Source organism: Panicum hallii, chromosome 3 (genome assembly GCF_002211085.1).
Source record: "Panicum hallii strain FIL2 chromosome 3, PHallii_v3.1, whole genome shotgun sequence".
NCBI lineage: Eukaryota > Viridiplantae > Streptophyta > Magnoliopsida > Poales > Poaceae > Panicum > Panicum hallii.
In genome coordinates this window covers 16,619,252-16,644,241 of record NC_038044.1, presented here as the reverse complement: position 1 = coordinate 16,644,241, position 24,990 = coordinate 16,619,252, and the positions used below count along the sequence as shown (strand labels likewise).

General features: G+C 47.4%; 1 protein-coding gene across 5 annotated transcripts; it reads left to right on the top strand.

Moving 5' to 3' along the window:
* The first annotated feature begins 154 nt into the window (after positions 1–154).
* On the top strand, positions 155–23,360 carry LOC112887778 (putative leucine-rich repeat receptor-like protein kinase At2g19210). Of its 5 annotated transcripts, none has more exons than XM_025954048.1 (13): positions 155–532; positions 671–1,223; positions 20,083–20,576; positions 20,645–20,786; positions 20,923–20,994; positions 21,084–21,155; positions 21,275–21,355; positions 21,453–21,604; positions 21,664–21,950; positions 22,071–22,197; positions 22,295–22,348; positions 22,446–22,638; positions 22,747–22,942. In XM_025954048.1, the coding sequence occupies exons 1-13, from the start codon at positions 415–417 to the stop codon at positions 22,802–22,804; spliced, it is 2,403 nt and encodes an 800-aa protein (XP_025809833.1). In that variant the 5' UTR covers positions 155–414; the 3' UTR covers positions 22,805–22,942. The 5 variants fall into 5 exon arrangements, with proteins under 5 accessions (XP_025809833.1, XP_025809829.1, XP_025809828.1 ...); XM_025954044.1 differs by having other exon boundaries at positions 156–532; positions 20,648–20,786; positions 22,740–23,360; XM_025954043.1 differs by having other exon boundaries at positions 156–532; positions 22,740–23,360.
* The last annotated feature ends 1,630 nt before the right edge of the window (positions 23,361–24,990 follow it).

The following is a 24,990-nucleotide window of genomic DNA, read 5'->3' as shown; positions in this document are numbered from 1 at the left end:
ATATTGATAGAAAAAGATAACTTACAAACAATAATAAAAAATACCCACACAACAGCCTGGACAACCAGACAACCACAAAAATAATATGCAACGTAACCACAAAAGCTTTGGCTAACAAGTGCACCCTCTCGCACCATAGCAACAAGCACGAGAAGGGTGAGATTTCCACAGCTATTAATTCCTTCAAGGAAAAAAACGACATCCACGTATGCCGTTAACGCCAACCGCAGATTCGGTGCAAGGCTTTTTAGCCGAACCACCAAAGGGGTGGGAGAACTACCGGTAGCTGATCCTTTGTTGGTATGATCCGTATATATTGAGCTGGCTAGTTACTCCAGCATAGATACTAGCTAGTAGAAACCCTATCTACGTATAAGAGAAGCTCCAGCAGTAGAACACCGGCCAGTGGTGGCAATGGGGCAATCGAAGCCGAGAGCGGCAGCGGCAAGGCCTTATTGGCTGTTACTTCTTTGCCTCGCCCAAGCTGCCATCGCCGGCGTCATGCAAGCTCGTGCCCAGCCCGATAGCAACGGTACGCTGCTCATCAACATCTCGTCAGCTGGTCGGTAGTTTCAGATCACTGGATGGATCACCCTCCCGTAATATCACGCACAATACAACAATTGATCTCCCATGCACCATGCTAGATTTAACAAGATGGCAGTTGCAGGATTCATCAGCATCGACTGTGGCCTCCCGGGGACGACGGCCTATGTGGACAACACCACCAAGCTGGCGTACGCCCCGGACGCCGCCTTCACCGACGCCGGCGAGAACCGCAACATCTCGGCCGAGTACATCACCCCGGGGCTCGCAAGGGGCTACCACAACGTGCGCAGCTTCCCCGACGGCGCGCGCAACTGCTACACCCTCCGGTCCCTCACGGCCGGGAACAAGTACCTGCTCCGTGCGGGCTTCATGTACGGCAACTACGACGGCCTCGACAGGCCGCCTGTCTTTGACCTCCACATCGGGGTCAATTTCTGGACGACGGTGATCGTCTCGAGCTCCGACACTGCACCGTGGCAGTCGGAGGCCATCGTCGTGGTGCCGGACAACTTCGTGCAGGTCTGCCTGATAAACACGGATTCCGGGACGCCGTTCATCTCCGGGCTGAGCCTGAGGCCTCTCAAGATCTCTCTCTATCCGCAAGTGAATGCGATGCAGGGGCTCGTCCTGCTCACCAGGCACAACTTTGGCGAGGCTGGAGACATCGTCGTCCGGTAAGCTAACTGTACTTGCCACTTAATTTTTTTTTCTGAATGTGCCAGAGCACGTATTTTATTAAGAGAAAGCAATACAATCTTTACAAATCTTAATAGGCAAAGACTATTAAGGCGAAAACAGACCACCCGTTGCCACTTGATCAGTGACGGTCCTGACAAATTAGAGGCTCCGGGGCAAGACTTAATATAGGTATTAGGGGCTCTTATTATAATAATATATATAATACATGTTGCTAATAAACATTTAAAAATATATCAAAAAATTATTCATCATAAGAAAAAAATATAAATATGTGATTACCTTAAAATTGTTTTCTAACATGCCTCGAAGCGAAGTCATTGATGATAGCATCAGTATCAATTTCATCCAATAATATTTCTCGATGCATAAAATGTAAACCATTTAGTCTTTCTTGAGATATTTTGGACCTCAAATAATTCTTCACCAACTTCAACTTTGAAAAACTTCTTTCAGCTGACGCAACGGTCACGGGCAAAATAAATAAAAGTCAATGAGCAATAGAAGTATTAGGATAAGAATCCACTTCTTTAACATACTCAAAAATATCCATGGCAGACATTGGTTTATCTGATAAAATCAACTGCAAAACACTAAGCTCTGAAATTAGATCATTTAGATCAACATCTGATGAGCCATCAAAAGAGAAAGTGTTTGCAAATTTGGTGCAACATTCTCTTAGTTCAATAGTATCCAATGACTTCAAGGTTATCGAGTCCATAAAAAATCCAAATATATCTTTGAATGATTGGAGTTCTTCAAATCTACTTTTTAATAAACTAATTGCAATATCAACCATGGCCAAAAAATAATTAACTTCAAAAGCTTTTTCCGCTTCAAGAGTTGCTTCCTCACAATCAGTTTCATCATATTGTTTCTTCATCTTAGCATGACGTTTCACTGGAAATGATGGTTCTACACCCAATTCAGATGCAATCTCTTTGGCAATGATCAAACTAGAAGCAAATCCATTATTTCTATAGTTCTAAAAGTAACTCACTGTATCTTCTATTCTCATTAATGTAGCATCAATATACATGGATGGGGATTGCAACTGCTTGCTCACTTTGTTTAGTGTAAATAAAATATCATACCAAATAACCATACCAAGTTTAAAATCAAAGGTACCAAGAAGATCAAATAATTTTTTTGCATCACTCCTATCCTTTGGTTCGGTATCCTTATCGGTACTCAACTGAAGCAAAGCTGACCTTATCCGAGGAGCTTGAAATCTTATTGCTTTGACACTTTTGATCCGACTCTCCCAACGAGTATTGCACCATGACTTCACAGTTAAACTTTCAACATGATCCTTCAAAACATCCCATCTTTTAGTAGAACTAGAGAATAATGTATATATTCGTTGCACAATTCCAAAAAATGAAATAGCTTTTCCGCAAGATTTAGCCATGTCACAAACTGTAAGATTAAGACTATTACAAGCACATGGCATAAACAAAACTCTTGGATTTATATCAAGCAGTCATCTTCACACGCCCTTGTGCTTTTCTTTCATGTTAGATCCATTATCATAATCTTGACCCCTAACATCTTCAATATTTAGGCCAAAGGACTTAATGGAATCAAGTAATGAATTAAAAAGTCCCTCACCAGATGTATCATCTACCTTCATGAAACCCAAAAAGTACTCCTCAACTTTACCAGTAGACATATTAACACATCAGATCAACAAACTCATTTGTTCTTGATGACTGACATCAGGGGTACAATCAAGGATAACTGAAAAATATTTAGCCTCTTTAACAGTGTTTATAATATATTTAGTGATGTCAGAAGCCAAAAGATAAATCAACTCATTCTGAATTTTATGACTAAGATAGTGATAATGAATCTCATTGTTTTGAATACTTCTGAGGTGATCTTGCATAACCAAATCAAATTCAGCAATCATCTCAACACAAGCTAAGAAATTACCATTTTGATCATTGTAAAGTTGCTCACTTGGTCCTCTGAAACCTAAATTCCGCTTACCAAGAAATAAAATTTGCCTGATACGCTCTTTCTCCTTGGTGATTTGTTGCTGAATGTTTTTATCAATTGTTTTATGCTTACCGAGCCTCACCCTCAGTTCATTCCAAGAGTTCATGCTTGTAATATGTATACTAGCCTCATGTTCTTTCAACCTCTCATTAATATGCTTCCAATCTTTGAACCCCTCATGACCCAATGAACTCTTGCAGTTTTCTGTATTGAAAAGCTTGCATGAAAAACAAAACACTCTATCAATATGTTTTGAATATACCAACCACTTTCTATCATAAACTTCTCCATTGTTCATCTTTCTAGAGTGATGAGTATATGAAAAATGTCTGCCATTGTTATCCAAAGAAAATTCAATATTTTCATCTCTGATGGGTCCCTTCTCTGCTAATATGTCCCTTGACTTGTTATCAAGATTATCCCAATTTCTTGGATCATAAATATCCTCGGTAAAAACAGGTTGTTCATCAACACTAGCATTTTCTGTAGGAGGTGAATTAACCATAGGCTCATGATCACTCACATTGTTATCATTCCTATTGGTGTCAATATTTTCTTCTGGTGTAAAGCCCTGATCTACTGGGTTATTATCAGGTTGCTCCTCCATAGAAACTATAGCCATCTCATTTTGATTCCTTGAAGTTCTTGAATTACTAGAAAAAATTTGTCCATGGCTCCTCTCTGTGTTTCTATGAACTCATCTGCTCCTTTCTCCCTCTTCCTTTTCTCAGAACTGGATGGATACCTTCTAGATGACATGGCTATATGCTGAAATTAAAAACAAAATTATGAATTGAAGCTATCGCTTAGTTACAACAACATTGAATAAACTTAAAAAATTATTACCGATTATGTGGCACTGATGAGCCAATGTTCACCAATGAGCAAAGTGATAACGAGACAATATTAAACCGATGAATTACAAATGACCTGCTGTAAAATTCCCAAACAATTCATTTAAATATCTAAACAATAGTCTAAGTAGTAATCAATAATCATCTAAAGCACAGAGAAAAAATTATACCGCGGATGGTTTCCCTACAATGAATCAGCGTCTCAGCGATCTGCTACTGCACTGTCGTGCTCGCGCCGCGCGTGGCCAGCGTGGGTAACAGCAAGCGGCGGCGGCCACAATGAGCAGAGGCGGAGACTGAGCCACAGAGGCAAGCGATGTGCCGTGCAGACTTTGGCGAGCAAACGCGACGGGCGATGCAAGACTGTTGTTGTTTCCCGAGTCCTTCCGTTTTGTTTCCGTGATTTACTCATGGCGGTTGGTGTTCCCAAGGAAGCAAAGCAAGGCCTCGGCAGGAAAGCAAGGCTTGCAGTTTTGATTCTGCCGATGGGGCCCAATTTATATTGCCAATTTAACTGATACCTAAACTACTATGGTGTCAGGGGTGGGGCCCCATCGTTCCAGGGCCCGGGGCGACCGCCCTGCACCCCCCCTCAGGGCCGTCGCTGCACTTGATCACCCTTCAATATATTGCTAATGGTAAATTTACTCCTTTTATATTCCAATCACGTCAAAATGGCACTACTTACAGCTCAATGAAAAAAATTAGCAATATAGTGAAGGACCGAAATGAAGATCACAGGTAAGATTTAGCAGCCTAACACTTTTTCCCGAGAGAATCAAGACTTATATCCCAAATTTGCTCACAAACCTTTCTTCTAGCTATTGCCTATATCACATATATCGAAGGGACACATAAACAGAAAATAAACAAGACGTCCTAGAAACAGGAACATCTAGAAACAAAACCGAGAACTCTTGCTCTACACTAAAAATCAAACTTGAAGAATGTGAGCCTGATTCCCCTCCTGTTGAGGATCAACAAGGAGCTAGGGAACGGGGAGCAGGAACCTCGGGGGCCCGCTAGAGTCACAGAAAAGAAAATTTAGAATTCTGATTTTAGGAAAAGAAAAGATAAAATTAGGTCAAATATCAGAAACCTAAAATTGTATTCTCACAACCATATGGTAAACCTTTAATTTCTCAAAGGAACTTCTCTAAAAGATCAAGATTTCACCAACAAACTCTCGAATTTTGAGAAGGGGCGAGAAAAAGATGATGAACCCAAGGAAAACATCCAATTAAGCCACAAACTTGAATTTGATAAAATGAGGCTCCAATCCAAAGAAGTTTTAGCCGCACCAACACATATGCATGGATGTTGCTAGGGGATCATTTTGAATGTTCTTGGACATAGCCTAGCAATGACTCTGACTTGAGAAAAACACCTCAAAACATAGCTAATATTTGGATAAAAAATTGAATAAAATACATGAGCGGTCCTTGAACTTGGTGCACCATGTGATATGGCCCTTAAACTTAGCTTTAGGTGTTGTCTAGGGCCAAATAGGAAAGTGCAGTGTGTGGTTACCAGATCAGCCAAAAACCACTCGAGGCGGTATAATGCCGAGATGCGGCAACAACATGTCGGTCTGCTGGCAGCACCAATGTCTACCGGATTTTTTTTTCCCTTGCACTCATGTCTGGTTTTTTAACCTCCAGTATGGCATCTTTTATGGAAAAGTAGACATGATCGTTTGTCAAGGCGGGGCAGATTTGGGTCGGGTTAAAAAAACCTTTGTTCATTTCTACAGCCCAAGCGTAACCCTACAATCGGGCCAGATTTTTTATCTGAGCCCGACTCGACACATCATCAGGTCTGACTGGGCTGGGTCAAACCTATTATTTTTTATTTACAACTTTTGGGTTGGGTCAGATTTTTTCAGATTTCAGTAATCGGTCTGTGTCTAGCTTGTAAATTTTGGCATGAACATGGTCCACATATTGGTCAAGTTTGATCGTTTTCATTGGGTCGGGCGGTCCATGATCTCTATAGAGAAGTACATTCATTTTCTAATAATGCTTATAACTCTACAGTGCCAGAGATATATATGGATGAGATGACAAAGAAATTAAATATGGAGTTGTGTATGGACTCTTTAGGTTAACCTAGACAATAGGATCATCACAAAAATCAAAGAATCAAACTTCTAATTATTGGTATTCCAATTCTGAATTTAATTATTACTAGCAGATATGTTCATACGTTGCTACAGTTGATACGGTGAAGGACCCTATAATCCTATCTACTTAAATATAATCCGAGTATCATTGAATTCCATGTGACAACATCTCGTTCAAAATTATTTCAAATAAAATTTTAGTCTTTAACACTTCTTCATACTTTCCATAAATATTACTTACCTCTATCCCCAGATAATATCCCAACCGTCCTTCATGGTGCTAACCGCCTTGAGCTCAACCTAAACAACGACGATGATGCCTACCATATTACCGTGTGTGCCCGTCCCAATACCGTGGCTCGCTTGTTGTCACCGATTTTGTCGCATGGTTACCTTGCACACACCATCTTCATGTCAGTGGTGCATTCTACTTCCTTCTCGAGGTAGTCTATGTGTTGGGAGCAAATATCATGGATCCCCCAAAGAACGTTCCTTAGGAAGCTGACCACGGATTAGCTCCCTCAAAGTACGGGGTTTGGGCCCGGTGGCCCGCCAAATGGCGGCAGAACGGCCCACCAGGAGAAGGGGCACCGGCAGCCCAACGTGAAGCATTGGAGAAGGACATGGTCGCCTCGCCCGACCCCTAGGGTAAGGGATCGGGTGCGTCTACCTCGCCTGACCCTGATGATGAGGGGGCAGGCGCGTCCGCCTTGCCCAACCCTAAGGGTGAGGGGTTGGGCACATTCTCCCCAAAGGCGTGGGGCCCCCAAGGACCTCACGAAGTGACGGGCCACGCCGAAGGATGAACCTCTGGCGTAAGGGTAGGTAAGGACATGCAATGACATGACCTCCAGAAAAGATAGGCAACTGCGGAAGGCGTTGGCCATCCACCGCGTCGAGGGTCGAGCCATAAAACGCGGGACTCACGCCGCCCGTCTCAGCAGGGCGTACGTCGCCCGTCCTGCGGCTCGGCTAACCTGTGCCGCCCATTCCGTTGGGACGCACGCTGCATGTCGAACCAGGACGCGGCATAGGAGCGCCTCCATCGTCATCTACAGGGTTAGTGCCACGCGAAGGGGAGGAGATGCAGCACGATTCGGGGATCTCTCTCTCTCTCACCGCAACCACTCCTTTCCCTTTGACTTATAAAAGGGGAAGGAAGACTCCCGGTTAGGGGGATAGAAACTCTGAGACTCACATCCGCGCACGTACACTCTACAAGAGACTTGGGAGCCCTTTCCCTCTCTCGCTCATTTGTAACTACAAACTTAGTGCAAGAGCACAAGCGGCTCGAACTGGACATAGGGATATTCTGCCCGAACCAGTATAAACCCTCATGTCTTTCTTGCACACCATCCAGTCCAGATGGGCAATCATGAAATTTACTAGTCGGTGGTTTGAGACACCGACAGTTGGCGCGCTAGGTAGGGGGCTTTGCACATCTCGTCAACCAATTCAGGTTGCGGATGGCCAACCACGCTGGAGGATGGCCCCCGGGCGCGCTCGTGTGCTTCGGGAGCCTAGACTTCATCATCACCATAGGAGGGGCACTGAAGCAGATTCGTGTTCCGGTTCGCCCCACTCGCACCGCCAACCTTGACCTTGTTGTTGAGGCTTTCGAGGGGATGTGGTTGCGTGCCCTGGAGGATCGCGCGTCCGGGAGTAGCACCCCCTCCCCACTCCCCCCCCCCATACTTTGACTACGAGAGTTTAGGGCATCAGCTCCGTGTCTTCTTAGGTCCCCGACCGACCCAGGAGTACTTGCACCACGTTCTCTTCTTGTCCGCCTGGCCACGGGCATCCTGATGAGGTTTCCTTTTGGCCTGCGCAACACCATGGAGGACGCGCATCGCCTTGCTGCGGCGCCTTTTTGGTTCATCCCCATAGACGGCGAGTTCATGGGGATGACGGACTATGTCTCGGAATCCTTCCATGACCTCCTTGCGGGGGGAATCGGAGGCAATCTCCACCTCTGGTTCTAGCGGAGAGAGCCACCACCCCTCGCGGGAGTGTTTCATGGCGGGTGTCCCTGAAGGGCATGTCGAAGACGCCAACAGCAGGGAAACTCCTCCGAACGGCCCTAACAATGGGGCCAGGGAGAGGAACAAAGCCCCACTGCCCAGGCGGCTCGAGCAGCTGCGGGAGCGGCAGAAGGAGCTCGAGGAAGCGCGCCTCCAGATAGAACAGGAGCGCGCCGAACTCGAGCGAGAGATTGGATGCCGTGGCGATAGATATCGGAGGATCCTCGAAGATGATGAGGGTCCCCCGTGCTTTGCTCGGGCAAGCCAGAACATCGCAGCTACCGCGGCCTTGCTGGAAGGGCTCCTAGAGTAGGCGATGTGCTCACCAAAGGTTGTGCACGCTCATCGAGTGCGCGGCGCAACAACAAGCCCAAAGCTTGATGTCTCGGCGATGCCGGCAAAATGCAGGCCCGCATTCCCCTACGAGGCAGGGTGTCAACGATGTGTCTGTCCACCAAGCCCCACGCGAGGGGGAAGGTCCCACGAACGCCCTCGTTCAGGGACGCCTCGACGCCTACCGCGACGCACGCCACACCATCAACGGCCGGAGGCTCGAGCATGAGGATGAGCAAGCGGCGGCGAGGCGAGGATATCACCCTCGTCGTGGCGAATGCCATGACAGCAGTGAGGACCAAAGCCCGAGCCCCAACCCGTCGGGTCCTAGGGTTTTCTGCACGTGCATCCGCAGCGCACTGTTCCCAACACGGTAGCGACCCCCGACAAACATCACGAGGTACGCTGGGGAGACGAATCCCGCCTTGTGGCTCGAGGACTACCGGCTCACTTGCCGGGGAGGAGGAGCGGTCGATGACAACTTCATCATCCGCAACTTGCCCTTGCCCCTGGCCGACTCGGCATGGACATGGCTCGAGCACCTGACAGTCGACCGGATTCACAGCTGGTCGGACCTGAGGGAAATCTTCATGGGAAACATCCAGGGCACTTAAGAATGCCCCAGGAACCCATAGTATCTCAAGAATTGCCAGCAGAAGCCAGGGAAAACTCTTCGCGAGTACATCTAGCACTTCTCCAAGGAGGGCAACGCGCTGCTCAATGTCTCTGATGCCGACGTGATTGGGGCATTCGTGACCGGGACCACCTGCGAGTCCCTGGTTCACAAAATAGGGCGCAAGAGCCCGTGAACCACAAAGGAGCTCCTTGACATCGCGACGAACCACGCCTGGGTGAGGAGGCGGTCGGGGCGATCTTCGACTGTGCCAAGGGCAAGGGGAAGCGCGATGAGAACATCAGCTAGGGCGGCTTGAACCGCCTAGGGAAGAAGAAGAACAAGAGGAACAATGGGGGTTCCCTCGTAGCCGCCACCGACTGAAAGTGAGGCAGGATGGCCGCCGCGGAGACCCTTGATCATTTTGAGAAATGCTGGAGAAGCCGTGCATGAACCACGCCTTCCCCGTCATGCATCTATATAAGGACTGCGCCCTCATGAAGAAGTACCTGTCAGGAGGTACCAGGAAGGGGGAGCAGAAGAAGAGGTCCGAGCCAACGGACGGTGACATCAAGGGGAAGGATGACGACTTCCCTGACCCTGACATCTACCTCATGAGATTTGGAGGCCCTGCTGCCTACGAGTCCAGGCGCCGCCAAAAGCTCACACGCCGGGAGGTCTACGCGACTGAACTGGCGGCGTCCGCGTTTCTCAAGTGGTCGGAGTCGGCCATCACCTTCGATCGATCCAACCATCCGAGCAGCGTCCTGCAACTAGGAAGGTGCCAGCTCGTGGTCGACCCGATCATCGGCACGAACCGCCTCACCAAGGTACTGATGGATGGGAGCAGCGGCCTCAATATCATGTACGAGGAGACCCTGGATGCGATGGGCATCGATCGGTGGCGCATTCGGCCGTCCGGGGTGCCTTTCCATGGCATCATGCCGGGAAAGCAGGCGATACCGCTTGGGCAAATCAACCTGCCCGTAATGTTTGGGGATCTAACCAACTACAGGACAGAGACCCTCACCTTCGAGGTGGTCGAGTTCCATGGATCCTACCACACCATATTGGGGCGACCATGTTACACGAAGTTCATGGCTATCCCCAATTATACTTATCTGAAGCTCAAGATGCCGGATCCGCACGGGGTCATCACTGTCGGCTCCTCCTTCCAGTGCACCTACCAGTGCGAGGTGGAGCTGTGAGCTTGCCTCGATGGTTATCGCTTCCGAGGAACTTGCGGTCATCAGGGAGGAAACTACGGAGGAAGCCCTTGACTCCAATCGGGCAGCCAGATCCTTTGAGCCCGTGGAGGGTGTGAAGGAGGTTCTCGTCGACCCTCAGAACACCGTGGACAAGAAGGTGCGAATCCGCACCACGCTCTCCTCCAAATAGGAAAGCACGCTCGTTGACTTCCTCCGTGCCAATAAGGATATCTTTGTGTGGAAACCCTCGGATATGTTGGACATACCGAGCGAAGTCGCTGAGCATGCCTTGAAGATCAGGCCAAGCTCCAGACCGGTCAAGCAACACCTGCGCCGCTTCAATGAGGAGAAGCACAGGGCCATCAATGAGGAGATCGCAATACTTTTGGCGGCCGGATTCATCCTGGAAGTATATCACCCCGAGTGGTTAGCCAATCCCGTTCTTGTACGAAAAAAGAGTGGCGAATGGAGAATGTGTGTTGACTACACAATTCTCAACAAGGCGTGCCCAAAGGATCTGTTTCCTTTGCCTTGCATAGACCAGGTAGTCGACTCGACCTCGGGGTTCGAAACCCTTTGCTTCCTTGATGCATACTCCAGGTACCATCAAATCATGATGAAGGAGTCCAACCAGTTCGCGACTTCAGTCATCACCCGCTTCGGATCATACTACTATGTAACCATGCCATTCGGCCTAAAGAACATAGGGGCCACGTACCAACGGTGCATGCTCCGATGTTTCAGGGACCTCATCGGGCGAACCGTCGAGGCTTATGTGGATGACATCATATTCAAGTCCAAACAGGCCGACCAGCTGGTGGCCGACCTAGAGCAAATCTTCACTAGACTCCGGGCAAATGGCTTTAGGCTCAACCCTAAGAATTGCGTTTTCGGTGTTCCAAGGGGCATGCTGCTAGGTTTCATCGTTTCCGAGCACAGCATCGAAGCCAACCCGGACAAGATCATGACCATCACCAGAATGGGCCCAATTAATAACCTCAAGGGGGTTCAGCGAGTCACAGGATGCCTCGAAGCCCTCAGCCGCTTCATTTCACATCTCGGCGAACGAGGTCTCCCCCTCTATCGTCTTCTTAGGAAGACCGATCATTTCGCGTGGACCCCTAAGGCTTAGTAGGCACTCAACAAGCTTGAAGCACTCCTCTCAAAGGCTTTGGTTTTGGTCCCACCATCCGGTGGAGAGCCGCTCCTACTCTACATCGCAGCAACGACTTAGGTGGTCAGCGTGGCCCTTGTCGTGGAACGGGAAGAGGAGGGGCATACCCTCCAGGTGCAATGCCACGTGTACTTCGTAAGCGAAATCTTGGCCGATGCCAAGACTTGCTACCCCTAGATCCAGAAGCTTCTGTATGCTGTTTTGATCGCCAAACGGAAACTGCGGCACTACTTCGAGTCTCACCCTGTGATGGTGGTCATGTCTTTCCCTCTCGGTTAGGTTGTGCGTAATCCAGACGCCACCAGGAGGGTAGGGAAATAGGCCCTCGAGCTCATGGGACAGGGGATCTCATACGCCCCTCAGACAGCTATCAAATCCCAGGTACTCGCCGATTTAATCACGGAGTGGACTGAGACCTAGATGCCGCTGACAGCCTTCGACGAGGAGTATTGGCCGATGCACTTTGACGAATCGCTGATAAAGCAAGGAGCCGGCCTGACCCTAGTCTTCATCTCCCCACTCGACGTACGCATAAGGTACGTGATTCGCGTTCATTTCTCCACACTCAAATAACGTGGCTGAGTACGAGGCACTCGTCAATGGCCTACGCATCGCCATTGAGCTGGGCATTCGATGACTTGACATTCGGGGCGACTCTCGACTTGTCATCGACCAAGTCATGAAAAATTGGAGCTACCTCAACCACAAGATGTCCGCGTACTGCCAGAAGGTCAGACAATTGGAGGATAAGTTCGATGGCCTCGAGCTCAACCATATCTCGCAACGGCTCAACGAGGTAGCCGACACGCTAGCGAAAATGGCGCCAAGCCGCCAGCCAGTCCCGCCTGGCATCTTCGCCAATGACCAACGCAAATCTTCGATCTGCTACGAGGAGCCAGGGCGAGCCGAGGGTGAGCCACCCACCTTGGGCTTTAGGGGCTGGTCAACCACCAACCCCGCCCGACCTTGAGGTCATGGAGCTTGACGAGGAGCCAGTGGCGGAGCCTGAATTTCCGGTGGAGTGGATACAGCCTTACCTCAATTACCTCCTCCACAAGCTGCTCCCTACCAACCAGATAGAGACTCGATAGCTCGCACGCCATGCTAAGTCCTTTGTCATTGTCGAGGGGGAGCTTTACAAGTGAAGGCACACCAAGATCCTATAGCGCTGCATTCTGATCGAGCAAGGTATCCAGCTGCTGAAGGACATCCACGGCAGGGTCCGCGAGCGCCATGCCACGCTGAGAACCCTGGTTGGGAACGCTTTCCGCCAGGGATTTTACTGGCCGACAACGGTCATCGACGCCGAGCGGATCGTGCGCACCTGCGAAGGGTGCCAATATTACGCTTGGCAGACCCACTTGACGGCTCAAGCACTCTAGACAATCCCCATCACATGGCCATTCACGGTCTGGTGACTCAATCTGGTCAGCCCACTCAGGAAAGCGCCCGGGGGTTACACACACTTTCTTGTAGCCCTTGACAAGTTCATAGAGTGGATCGAGACCCGGCAGATTGCGACAATCAAGTCCGAGCAGGCCGTGGAATTTTTCCTCGACATCATCCACCCGCTTTGGGGTACCGAACTCCATCATTACGGATAATGGTACGCAGTTTACGGGAAAGGAATTCCTCAAGTTCTGCGATGACTACCACATCCGAGTCGATTGGGCCGCCGTGGCGCACCCCCGCACGAACGGGCAAGTCAAATGCGTGAACGACATGGTCTTGTAGGGGCTCAAGACTAGAATCTTCAATCGATTGAAGAAGTTCTCTGGGAGGTGGGTTGCCGAGCTCCCTGCGGTTCTCTAGAGCCTCAGGACATCCCCTAGTCAGGCGACCGGTTTCACCCCTTTCTTCATGGTCTATAGTTCCAAGGCAGTGCTCCCGACCGACTTGGACTATGGAGCACCTAGGGTCAGGGCGTACAACAAGTAAGGAGCAGAGGCATCCCTCGAAGATGTGATGGACCAGCTCGATGAGGCACGCCACATCGCACTACTTCAATCGGCCAAGTACCAGCAGGCGCTGTGACGGTACCACGGCCGCAGAGTGCGGGGTCAAGTGTTCAACGTCGGTGACTTGGTGCTACGGCTTGTCCAGAGCAACAAGGATCGTCACAAGCTTTCCCCTCCCTGGGAGGGAGCCTTCATCATCACCGAGGTTCTCCGGCCAAGCACCTACAAGCTACAGACCCCTGAGGATGAAGTATTCACCAACACTTGGAACATCGAACACCTACGTCGCTTTCACCCTTAGTATTTTCCAAGCTATGTAAACTTTCATGTTAAATGGTCGAGCTGTGCTGCGAAGATTTTTCTTTTCACTCTGCTACTTTTTAGTGATGCTTGACCCTAGCCACAATAGGGGCTCGGGCCTCACTTGGGGGCTACTAGGGCCATACCCACTCAAAGTCCCTTACGCCCAACCCGTTCCTATGATTGAGGTAAAAAAAGAAAATGCAAGTTACGAAGGAGCACGCTTTGAGTAAAGTTGGTCGGACTGTAGGAAACCCACGCACCAGCAGTATGGTGCCTCCACTCACCGGCGTAATCAGTCCTCTCACTCGCACCTGTTTTCCCATTTCCCCAATATTAGGAACAGTCGGGCGTCTTTAAATTTCCTCACCAAAGGCTCTTCCGGCCAAAATTCAAAAGTTTAAAAGTTTGTTTACATAACTTCGGGTGTCAAGACCCAGTTCACCGCTAAAATTAAACTAACTACTTAAGAACGATCTTCTCCTCCATGCTTGCAGCCAAGACCTGCACGAGAGGGGCCACCTCTTCCTCGATCTGGTCCAACTTAGCATCATCATAGCCGGGTGCAAAGCCTTGGCTCATCGCCTACAGGTCGATGTTATCATAGTGAGAATGCGTGATCGCGAACGACCGCTGCACGCCGAGGTGCAGCGCCCGCTTCGCCATCCCGCATGCCTGATCCGCAACATTGACGACCTGGACCGCAAGTGAGCTTGTCCCCGACTCCGAGGTCATCTCGAAATCATTCAAGACTAGCCCAACAACGGTCCGCAAGGTGTCGTGCTCGCCTGATTCCTTGCGGAGCGTGGCGTTCACCTCGCCGAGCTCCCTCTCTAGCATTAGCACGCCACCACCTCCTTTCCAAGCTTCCCATAGAGCACTATCCAGACACACACCAACGAGGTCAAAAAGCGTGCCGAGAAACTTCGAAGGAACGGTTATGGCGAGCGAGGTCTTACCGTTCACTCGATATTCATGCGAGCAATCTCTGCACGCCCGGTAGCAACCTCCATGGTGAGATTGCCAGTTGTCGCCTTGGCTTGAAGCTTTTGCTTTGCTTCTTCAGCGCACTCTTGCTGAAGGAACACCACTTGCTGCTAGACGCCGGCCAGGAAGAAAAATTAAACACGCCACAACCGAGAAACTAACAATCCGAGGGGAACATGAGAAGGATCTTATTCGTGAGATTCCCCTGAACGGCCCGCGCCTGCTCCTAGGACAAGCGCACGGTGGCGATGCGCTCTCGGTCGGACGCATCGAGCTTGCCATGGAGCTCATCCATGGTACCAACCAGTTGGTCCCGCTCCCCTCGCAGCCGCTCGAACGCCTCGGCATCTGCAAGCACCTTGGCTCGGGCACTGGACGCTTCGTAGTGGGCCGCAGCGAGTTGCTCTGCCAGCTCTGAGCACCATCGCACCTCTTCGGCACGTCGATCCCGGCTGCGATTCATGAGGAACTGCGAAGAAAAAACATGTCAGAAGTGCTCAAAAAGGGCACGGGGTTCGAGGGTGCCAACGTGCCATACCTGGCAACTCGGGATGACAACGTTGCGCCAGTGCCCCTAGCGTGGCGAACAGGGCTTCTGAGATGCCCCACCACTCCACATCCTCCACCTCGTCGCCCAGGGCGAGGACCACCGTAACAGGGTCTCGTGACTCCAAGGTTCCTTCTCGCGCGGGCAGATCCCCGCCCATTTGGGCCAAGGAAGGCGAGCCCCTCCCGCCATGGTTGGGGACGACTGCTCCCATCAATGCCAAGGGAGCGGGCAGCTCTTGCGACACCATCTCCGCGGAGACAGTCCCGGCCACCTCGCCACCAATGGCCGAGGCCTCCTCCTGGGCGATCACCACGACCTCGCACGGTGGTGGCTCCTCCCGCACCATCCCCTCGATCGTCCGCCCAGCAGAAGACACATCGGCCCGATAGGGCAACGGCGCCGTCTCCGCGTCAACCTCGGGGAGTGAGTGAAGCGTGCCTGCCCCAGACCCCTCCTCGACGAGCACCACCGGCAGCATCACTTCTTCCACGGGTGCGTCTTCTCGTGACGGACCCTCAGCCACCATGTGTGGCCCGGGTTCGCAAGCGCTGCGTCTTCCTCGGCGCCCTCCACACTCGCCCCCGACGCAACGCCGGCCGCACCCGGAGGCGTCCGCCGGAGCGTGAGGACCTTCCACGCACGTACACTCCACCAGAGACTTGGGAATCCTTTCTCTCTCTCGCCCTTTTATAACCCCTACTGCAAACTTAGTGCAAGAGCACAAGTGGCTCGAACTGGATGTAGGGAAATTCTACCCGAACCAGTATAAACCCTCGTGTCTTTCTTGCACACCATTCACGTCATTAAGAGCGCCTAAGGTGAGAACCCCTTCCACCTAACGCCGTGGTGGCGGGTTCTCTCAAAAGAGCCGATGAGATCGGCTTCGAAGAGAGCCTTAATCTCATCATACTTCTGCTTGTGCTGAGCAGACAGCTCCTCGTACGTTATTGGATCCTCCCTCGACATCCCGACAACGGAAGTTGATGTAGTCAATGAAGATTGTCCCACCGGGCGTGCCAGAATGTGTTGTCGGTCGAAACCCACCGGCGAGTAGCGACAGGCAACACGAGGAGCCGGGAGGCTCCCAGGACTGCTGGTGGGCCCCGATCCCTTGGTCAACGGCCCAGGATCTGGCACACGACCTGGCGTCTGGGTTTGCTAGGCGTGCCACCTGACCTTGTACCTGATCAGGAAGGTGTAGATGTGGTTTCATTTAGTTTCCTGTATGCACAGACACGTTTAAACATTAATCCGAGCCGCGATCGCTCATCGGGTGATCCCCGATATCGGCTCTAAAGAGCCGATTGTCTTCCAGTATCGGATCAGATCTGTATATCCAAACAAAGTGCATATATCTGATACTAATATAAACTTGCTCTGTAATCAATAAGCTAATTCAATCTACAACGGTTAAAACTTTCACCACATAACCAAAACATCCTACGCGTAGTTAAGCCTAACAAATACGAAATATAATAGAATAGCAATCTAAACAGAGGCCTAAAAACCAATAGAAAGCCGATTCCTGAAACAATGCCTCTTTAGATTAATATAAAGAATCAAATGTATTGCTGTAACATTTAACCCGTTTGAAGGGCCTAACCATGCGGATATTAAGCCAAATCTTTGATGAACAAAGACTAACTATAACAGATTGGATCTACTAATCTAAACAGAGCAAGGTGCTGTCCTTACACCCGGGATCGGGCACAAAGACAGCTAAACGTTTACAGGTGATGAACAATGCATGGATACAGTATAAAAAGCCGATGCATCCCTATAAATATTAAGATAACTAGTGTTACTCACCATCAACAACGCTTCAGCACAAGAAACATAAAGATAAATAGGTAGGAACGATGCTGCCCCGATCACGCGAGGCATGATCGGAGCCGCATAGCACTTACCCGAAGAAAACCCTAAAACAGGGGTGGCGATGCGTCGAGAGTTGTTTGCGAATGTTTGTTCTTGTTTTCATTTGTAGTCTAGAGTACATATTTATAGTCTGGAGACTTGCCTCTCCTATCTGGCTATCTATATCTAAACTAATTTAAACTAGATACATAGCCAATCTGGCCTTAAACCGTCAGCGCAGGAGCCGATTCGCAAGCCCATTACAATTGTGCTTTGAGCCCATCTTGCTCGCGGCCCACCTTCTGGCCCAGCCAAATTATGGTGATAACATATCCGGACCAGACGCGCAATCACGAAATTTACTAGTCGACGGTTCGAGACACCGACACTATGCTTGCCCACGTCCTTTCCATTCCCCTCTTGCTCAGTCTCCTTCTAGCTCACTTGCTATTTATAGTAACATAACACGACCTAGATTCCTAGTCGGAGGGGACTTCAATCCCTGTATGAGCTCCGTCCACTTTCAATTCTGCATTCGATGAGAGGTTTCATTGACCAAAGTTAACGATTGACCAAGGAACGGTTTGCTCTTTAGAAATAGGTGGAGATAGAGATAATTGTTGTGGGCATAGACTCTTTGGCTAATATAGATGGTTAGAACATCAGTAAAACCAACGCCTCATATTATTTTCTATTTTAATTAATGTAGTAATTTATACGCCCTATGAACACGGCGACTTCTTTTAACATTGTTGTATTAAGATTACTATATACATCTATTATATTAATAAGAGAGTGTTAAAAGAAGGCACCACGTTCACCAAGAGGATTTATAAATTCCCACATTAATGTAAAAGAGTGAAGGATTTGCACCGTTAGATTTTATGAAGATCTGATGTTTGATAAAAAGCTAATTTTGGAATAAATAAATTTAAAAATAGAACATGACCAAAGCGTCTATGCCAAATACGATTAATAAATATATAAATTCATAATTAGAAAAAAAAACATAACCAAAGAGTACATGTCCAATATGATTAGTAAACAGCTAAATCCAGGATTTCAAAAATAAGAAAGCTACAATATGCACTTGACAAATAAATGTTACTATTAGTAAATAGCTACATTAGAAATTTGAAATATAAATTAGAAGTTGACCAAGGGGTCCATATCAAATATGACTAATAAATAGATAAATTTAAGAATTAAAAAATAGAAAAAAATATAGGGCTTAAGAATAAAATTAGGAAGAAAAATAGCTAAATAAATAATATAGGTCAAATACAAATAATAAAAACTCGGATTTAAGTTAAAAAGGAAATTACAAGTTCACAAACATCTCATATCAAATATAGTTAACAAATAGCTCAATCTAGAATTAAAAATAATAAAATTAGTAGTAAATTTATATATGAAATTTGAACAAAAATGGCTAAATAAAAGTATGTGTCAAGTATAATTAAGAAAGAATTGAATTTAGAAAAAAAATGAAAATAGATATTTTGATTTCTGTTAAGTTGGGAAGAAAATTACATATGTAAATAGCCGATGTAAATTTATTTCTACAGTTAAAACTATGTTTTGAAATTTCCAGCTAATAAAAATATATACAAAAATAACTTATGATTAATATATACTTTAACTTGAAATTAAAATGATAATAAAATTGTAGTATCCTACATGAATTTGGGAGGAAAAAACTTCATGTAAATAATGAATAAATAAATAACTAAATGACAAGGAAAATAATGAAAAAGGTATTTCGGCCTCAATTGATATTTGGAAGTAAATTAATTACTTAAATTAAATAAAGAGTAGTAAGTACCATAATTTTTATGCTATTTCCACTACCGGTACCACTTCTTTGTTGCTATCATAACGAGTTAACCATTGTCTCGGTTACGTGCGGCTTGCTTGAGCAGTTGTCCAGCATTGTAGATTACAGCAACTATATCTCGGCAATTGGCATCTTCTAACATTCAGTTTTACTATAGTATTATTAGTTTGGAAAACATTAGAAAGATGCATGCTTTTGCTTTCAATCGAGTTACAAATAAATAAATATTATACAGGAAGCCATCCAATGATATTCGTCATGGATCGCCAACAACTTTTGGTAAACTTCTACCAAATAGGTAAAAAAACGACTTCACCTAAGCTCATATGAAATCTCAGAACAGCTTACAATAGAGAGCAGAAGACAAGAAATGGTTTTAACGGGCTTCTCCATCCTCAAGCGCTAAAGTGTTCTCAGAATTATCGCATTACCAATAAGAAACTGCTTTGCCAAATATTTTTTGAAAAATGGTTTCGGCTCCACAAAAGTGTGGTTTCACCATTGAAGCCAAAACTAAGTCAATTTTAGAAAGAGACGAAACCCTATCAAACTGGTCATTACTATGCAATTAAGGGATCGTGTTAACAACCCCAAAAAATCATTAGAATGGACATGAAGAAACACAATTTAATAGTATTAATTTACAGGGAAATGAAACAACAAGAAAGGAGAGAAAAAAGTTAACACGAGTCAGATTCCAAGAGGGTGATGACGACCATATAGAATGATGAAAATAACGGAGAAGATTGTACGACCTTGCTAGTTGCAATAGAAAATTTGCAGATCCTGTAAACGGCATGTGATGGGGAAAGATATTGCCATCGTAAGATAATATAGGTGCATGTATGCATAAATTTTTAGGAATAGAAGATTGGAGAAAAGAAAAACTAGCTAACTGCGTTATTTGAGTGGGCCACCTTGTTATTGTTATTGGATAGATAAATAATTAAATTTACGTCAATTTACATCTAACACGCCGACTTCTTGCATTAATCTGCTGGAAACACAATTGAATGAATGGTCAGGTACCCTCACGATCCATACGACAGAATATGGTTCCCTTGGTTCGACGCCACCATGTGGGGCCGGCTATCAACGACGCAGGATGTGCGGATTGATGACACATTCGAGGCGCCGTCGAAGGTGATGCAGACGGCCATCACGCCTCGTGACGCCTCCATGAACATCGAGTTTTCCTGGGACTACACCTGGCAGCCCAAGGGCCGGCCGTCGCTGGGGTACATCCCTATCATGTACTTCTCCGAGCCGGTGCCCCTAGCCGGCAACGCCGTGCGCCAGTTCTACATTAACATTGACGGCGAGCTGTGGTACAAGGAAGGTTTCACGCCAAAATATCTCTACAGCGTCGCCGTCTACAACACGGGCCCCTATGGAGGCAGCATCCGGTACAACGTCTCCATCAACGCCACCGCCAACTCAACGTTGCCGCCGATCATCAACGCCGTCGAGCTTTTCACCCTCATCTCCTCCGCCAACGTTGGCACGGACTCGCAGGACGGTACGTCATCAATACATGTGGACAGACAGACATACACCTGAGCTGAAAATTAACTTGGGTAGAACCAGCAGTATCCGCCATCACGACGATCAAGACGAAATATCTTGTGAAGAAAAATTGGATGGGTGACCCGTGCGTTCCGAGGACTTATGGCTGGGATGGGTTAACATGCAGCTATGCCATTTCCGATCCTGCAAGAATTACCGGCGTGTAAGTAGCTACCTCGGATTTACGCAGAACACTTGTTTTTCCTGCATGGCAAGGACAGACCATTATTCCACAGTAGATTTATTTGTGGGTTATTAACTGAGCTAGCTACGGCCTATGCGGTTCTCATATCCTGCAGAAACATGTCCTTCAGCGGTCTGAACGGCGGTATATCGTCTGTTTTTGCAAATCTCAAGGCTGTCCAATATGTGTACGTGTGGAATAGTTTATCTTTATGTTAGTAATTTAAGCCTCGCAGTGATCTCTGACCAAAATTTATAAGACTACCATGTGTTGCAGGGATCTGTCGCACAACAACCTGACAGGCTCAATTCCTGACGCCCTGTCGCAATTACCTTCACTAACAGTGCTGTAAGTCTCATAATTGTCGAACTTCGAATATGTTCCCACACTTTTTTTTAGAATGAAGGTAATGGATGTTCCCATGCATCACGCTGGCTCACACATGAATACCATCTGGTTTCTTTCAGGGACTTGACGGGGAACCAGCTCAGCGGATCAATCCCCCCCGGACTTCTCCAAAGAATCCAAGATGGCTCCTTAAATCTAATGTCCATTCCCTGATCCTCTTTTGGTCCTAGCAGACATACATGACACTGCCTTCCTGCTTGACAGTTTGATTACTTTCTTTACGTCGTATGTCTGTAGATATGCCGATAATCCAAACCTCTGCACGGACAGCAATACATGCCAAACAGAGAAAGGAAAGAGCATGCTAGCCATCTACATCGCTGTTCCTATGGCTCTGGCTGTGGTGATAGTACTACTATTTTGCTTGCTGCTGCGGCGAAAAAAGCGAGGTGATGCATCCACTGTCCGCGCTCTAGCTATTTCTCTTCCCCATTCTGATCAAGCGCAGATCTGCCGATGCATTCAGAGTCGATGAACACCTTTGTGAGGCGTCGGAGCGAGACTTCGACGAGCCTTGCTCCAACAAGAGACGAGCACATACATGACTCCCTGCATCTTGAGAACCGCCGGTTCACGTACAAGGACCTGGAGAGGATCACGAACAACTTCCAGCGAGTGATCGGCCGGGGCGGCTTCGGATACGTCTATGAGGGCTTCTTGGAGGATGGCACTCAGGTGGCGGTGAAGCTGCGGTCTCAGTCGTCCAATCAGGGTGCCAAGGAGTTCCTCACGGAGGTACGGTAGCACTCTCTTTCAGAATTCAGACGACGCAGTTCGTGTTTCCAGAGACAGGTTCAATTTGCATCTCGAAAATTTTAGCTGCTTTGAGAATTGATTAGTTGGCCACCTCTTCAGGCACAGATCTTAACACGGGTTCATCACAAGAATCTCGTCTCCATGATCGGTTACTGCAATGATGGGAAGTACATGGCACTTGTCTACGAGTACATGTCAGAAGGCACCTTGCAGGAGCACATTGCAGGTACATATAATGACTAGCTCTTCAGTTTGCTCAGTACACTGTCCTCGAAGCTGCCTCCCAAATGGAATTTCGCCATTGTTGATCGACACGTATGCAGGAAAATCCTTAACTTGGAGACAGAGGCTCCGAATCGCACTGGAATCAGCGCAAGGTACGGTTTTGTGAATCTCACCAACAGCAAGTTATATTTGCTTCTTGAAGCTTTGGTTCCCCCCAAGAACGTGATTGCTAATGTGTATGCATGGTAGGGCTGGAGTATCTGCACAAGGGTTGCAACCCACCTCTCATTCACAGGGATGTAAAAACAACCAACATCCTACTGAACGCGAAACTGGAGGCTAAGGTCGCCGATTTTGGCTTGTCAAGAGCTTTCAATCACGACGTCTCTACTCACATATCCACGAACACGCTTGTTGGCACGCCCGGATATGTCGACCCAGAGTACGTAATCAGCTTATGCTTGTCTCATACCCGTAGGTTTGAACTTCGATGCACCACCATTGGCTTCGATTTTCTTTATTTTTAAACACGCGAACTTGAAGGTATCAGGCAACAATGCAGCCGACCACAAAGAGCGATGTGTACAGCTTCAGCGTGGTGCTGCTAGAGCTTATCACAGGGAAGCTCCCCATCCTGCACAACCCTCAGCCGACCAGCGTCATCCAGTGGACACGGCAGCACCTGGCACGAGGCGACATCGAGGGCGTCTTGGATGTTTGCATGGGGGGCGACCACGACGTCAACAGTGCGTGGAAGGCCATCGAGGTCGCGCTCCAGGGCACCGCGCAGGCGTCGACTCAGCGCCCCACTATGACCGACGTGGTGGCGCAGCTGCAGGAGTGCCTCGCCCTTGAGGAGGGCTGCACAGGGGGCAACACGGAAGGTAGCGGCGACCCGAGGTTCGGTTACAGTGTTCACGTTGCTGATCGATCCACTGATGCCAGCCAGGGCAGCAGTGCGTTTGAAGTGGATCATAGCTTTGGGATGGGCGTAGGTCCTGCCGCAAGATAAATGCTTAGTTGATGTTGTTCCACCAAAGCATATTGCAATATTCCTACATTTAATGAGGGATTTTTTTATTCCAGTATGTAATTTACTCCCTCCATTAAAAGTCTTTAATTTACTCCCTCCATTCATGAATGTAACATACATTTCAACACATGAAAAAGTCTTCTAAAATAGATTTTTTACCATTAATTTCTCTTATAATATGATAACAATAGCTAAAATTCAATATATTCTCAACCACTTTGAATACTAATAAATTGATGCAAATTTTATACATAAAATGTACATATAGAATGGCTAATTATTAGTCAATGTTTGTAAGTTTAACTTTGATCGAAATACACCTTACATTTTTGAACGGAGAAAGTATAAAAGAAAAGAAGAAAAGACCAATTCAGTATGCATGAAGAAATAACACCGTGTTATTTGTGAATGGAAAGACTAAAGAAGAACCTAGGGTGTTTCCTCAGTATTTTTGGCTCTTAGCACCCGAATTTCTTATGGAACAATCGCTGCCAACTTTGTCCAGAGATATTGAGCTCAAATGGTTTTGAACCAATTCAAATTCATAAGGCAATTTCAATTTAACTCTCTTTTGGTCCTGAACACCGATGACTTTTTTTTTTATTTTGATGTCTCTAGTCTTCTTGCATTGCCTTCCACAATTCTATTTGATTACAGCTTATATAAGTTGGATTGAAAAACTAAGATGAACTGGATTGTATGAGCTAAAGTGTAAACAGACATGCTCTATTACAGATTTTAAAACTTTTTATTGGATTTTGTGACTGAACTGGATATTTATTTATTTCATGTACCATTCAGCAAAAGGAACTATGATCCTAATATGTAGATCACCTACGTTGACCTTTAGAATATCACGTTGTAGCTGAAATTATTTTATATGCAGATTTCTTTTACTACAACTGTTCAAAATTTGGCTAAAGTAGAGTTGCAATTAGAATTTGTAATCGGACTTCAGTCGTATGCAAAAAGACGCCACATGGCGCGGCGAGGGAGAAGATAGATCGGACTCTCACACAAACAGATATGGTCGGATCAAGCCACTCAGCCGTTGACAAGTCACCACCACCTCGGCCATGTGCGGCCCTGCCATGCACCGACGAGTGCGGTCAGTGCCTCGGTGGTGTAGGCCGGCCGCCCCCACGCCTGCGAGATGTAGCAGGACGGACGCGAACGGGTCGAATGAACCCACATCTACGCGGAATATTTCTTATGAGATGAACCCAATCTACGTGCATCTACAACCAAACGCGGGTCCATCTGGATTCGACCCATCTCAACATACTTCAACCCTTGAACCAAATACATGCTTGGCCGCTAAATGACTGGTTCTACTGGCTATTGAGTGCGGTTCCGGAGATTGACCCTTGCGAGCTGGAGTAAACTTGGTCCTGGAAATTCTAGTTTAAGCGGGTGACTTTGCGGATCAGCTTGCAGGGAACACAAGGCATGATTTCTCCAAGCTCTGATTCAGATTAATCGGCCATGATTCAGTTTGGTACCTGTGTTCATGAGTGAACTGTGATTCAGTAGTATGCGGGTTATTCAGGCTAGTCCTGTGTTCTTTCTCTCTTCCATCAGATGCTTCCACGAAGTCGAGAAGCCTGGAATTCTCTGCTAGTGATAGCTTCTGTATGACTGTCTCCATGATCAACGATCACCTTGTTGTCTGGTTGGCCAGTTTCTAGCTGGGCTTTCTGCGCCTTTGCGTTCGTCTGCTTCCTTATGCCGTCTTATCTTGCGCACACTTATACACATCAT

Bases quoted from the DNA above. Each gene is read 5' to 3' on its own strand.
- LOC112887778 (XM_025954043.1), top strand. From the start codon at position 415: ATGGGGCAATCGAAGCCGAGAGCGGCAGCGGCAAGGCCTTATTGGCTG. The intron at 21,156-21,274 runs GTAAGTCTCATA...GGTTTCTTTCAG, and splicing joins TTACCTTCACTAACAGTGCT to GGACTTGACGGGGAACCAGC. The intron at 22,198-22,294 runs GTACATATAATG...ACACGTATGCAG, and splicing joins CTTGCAGGAGCACATTGCAG to GAAAATCCTTAACTTGGAGA.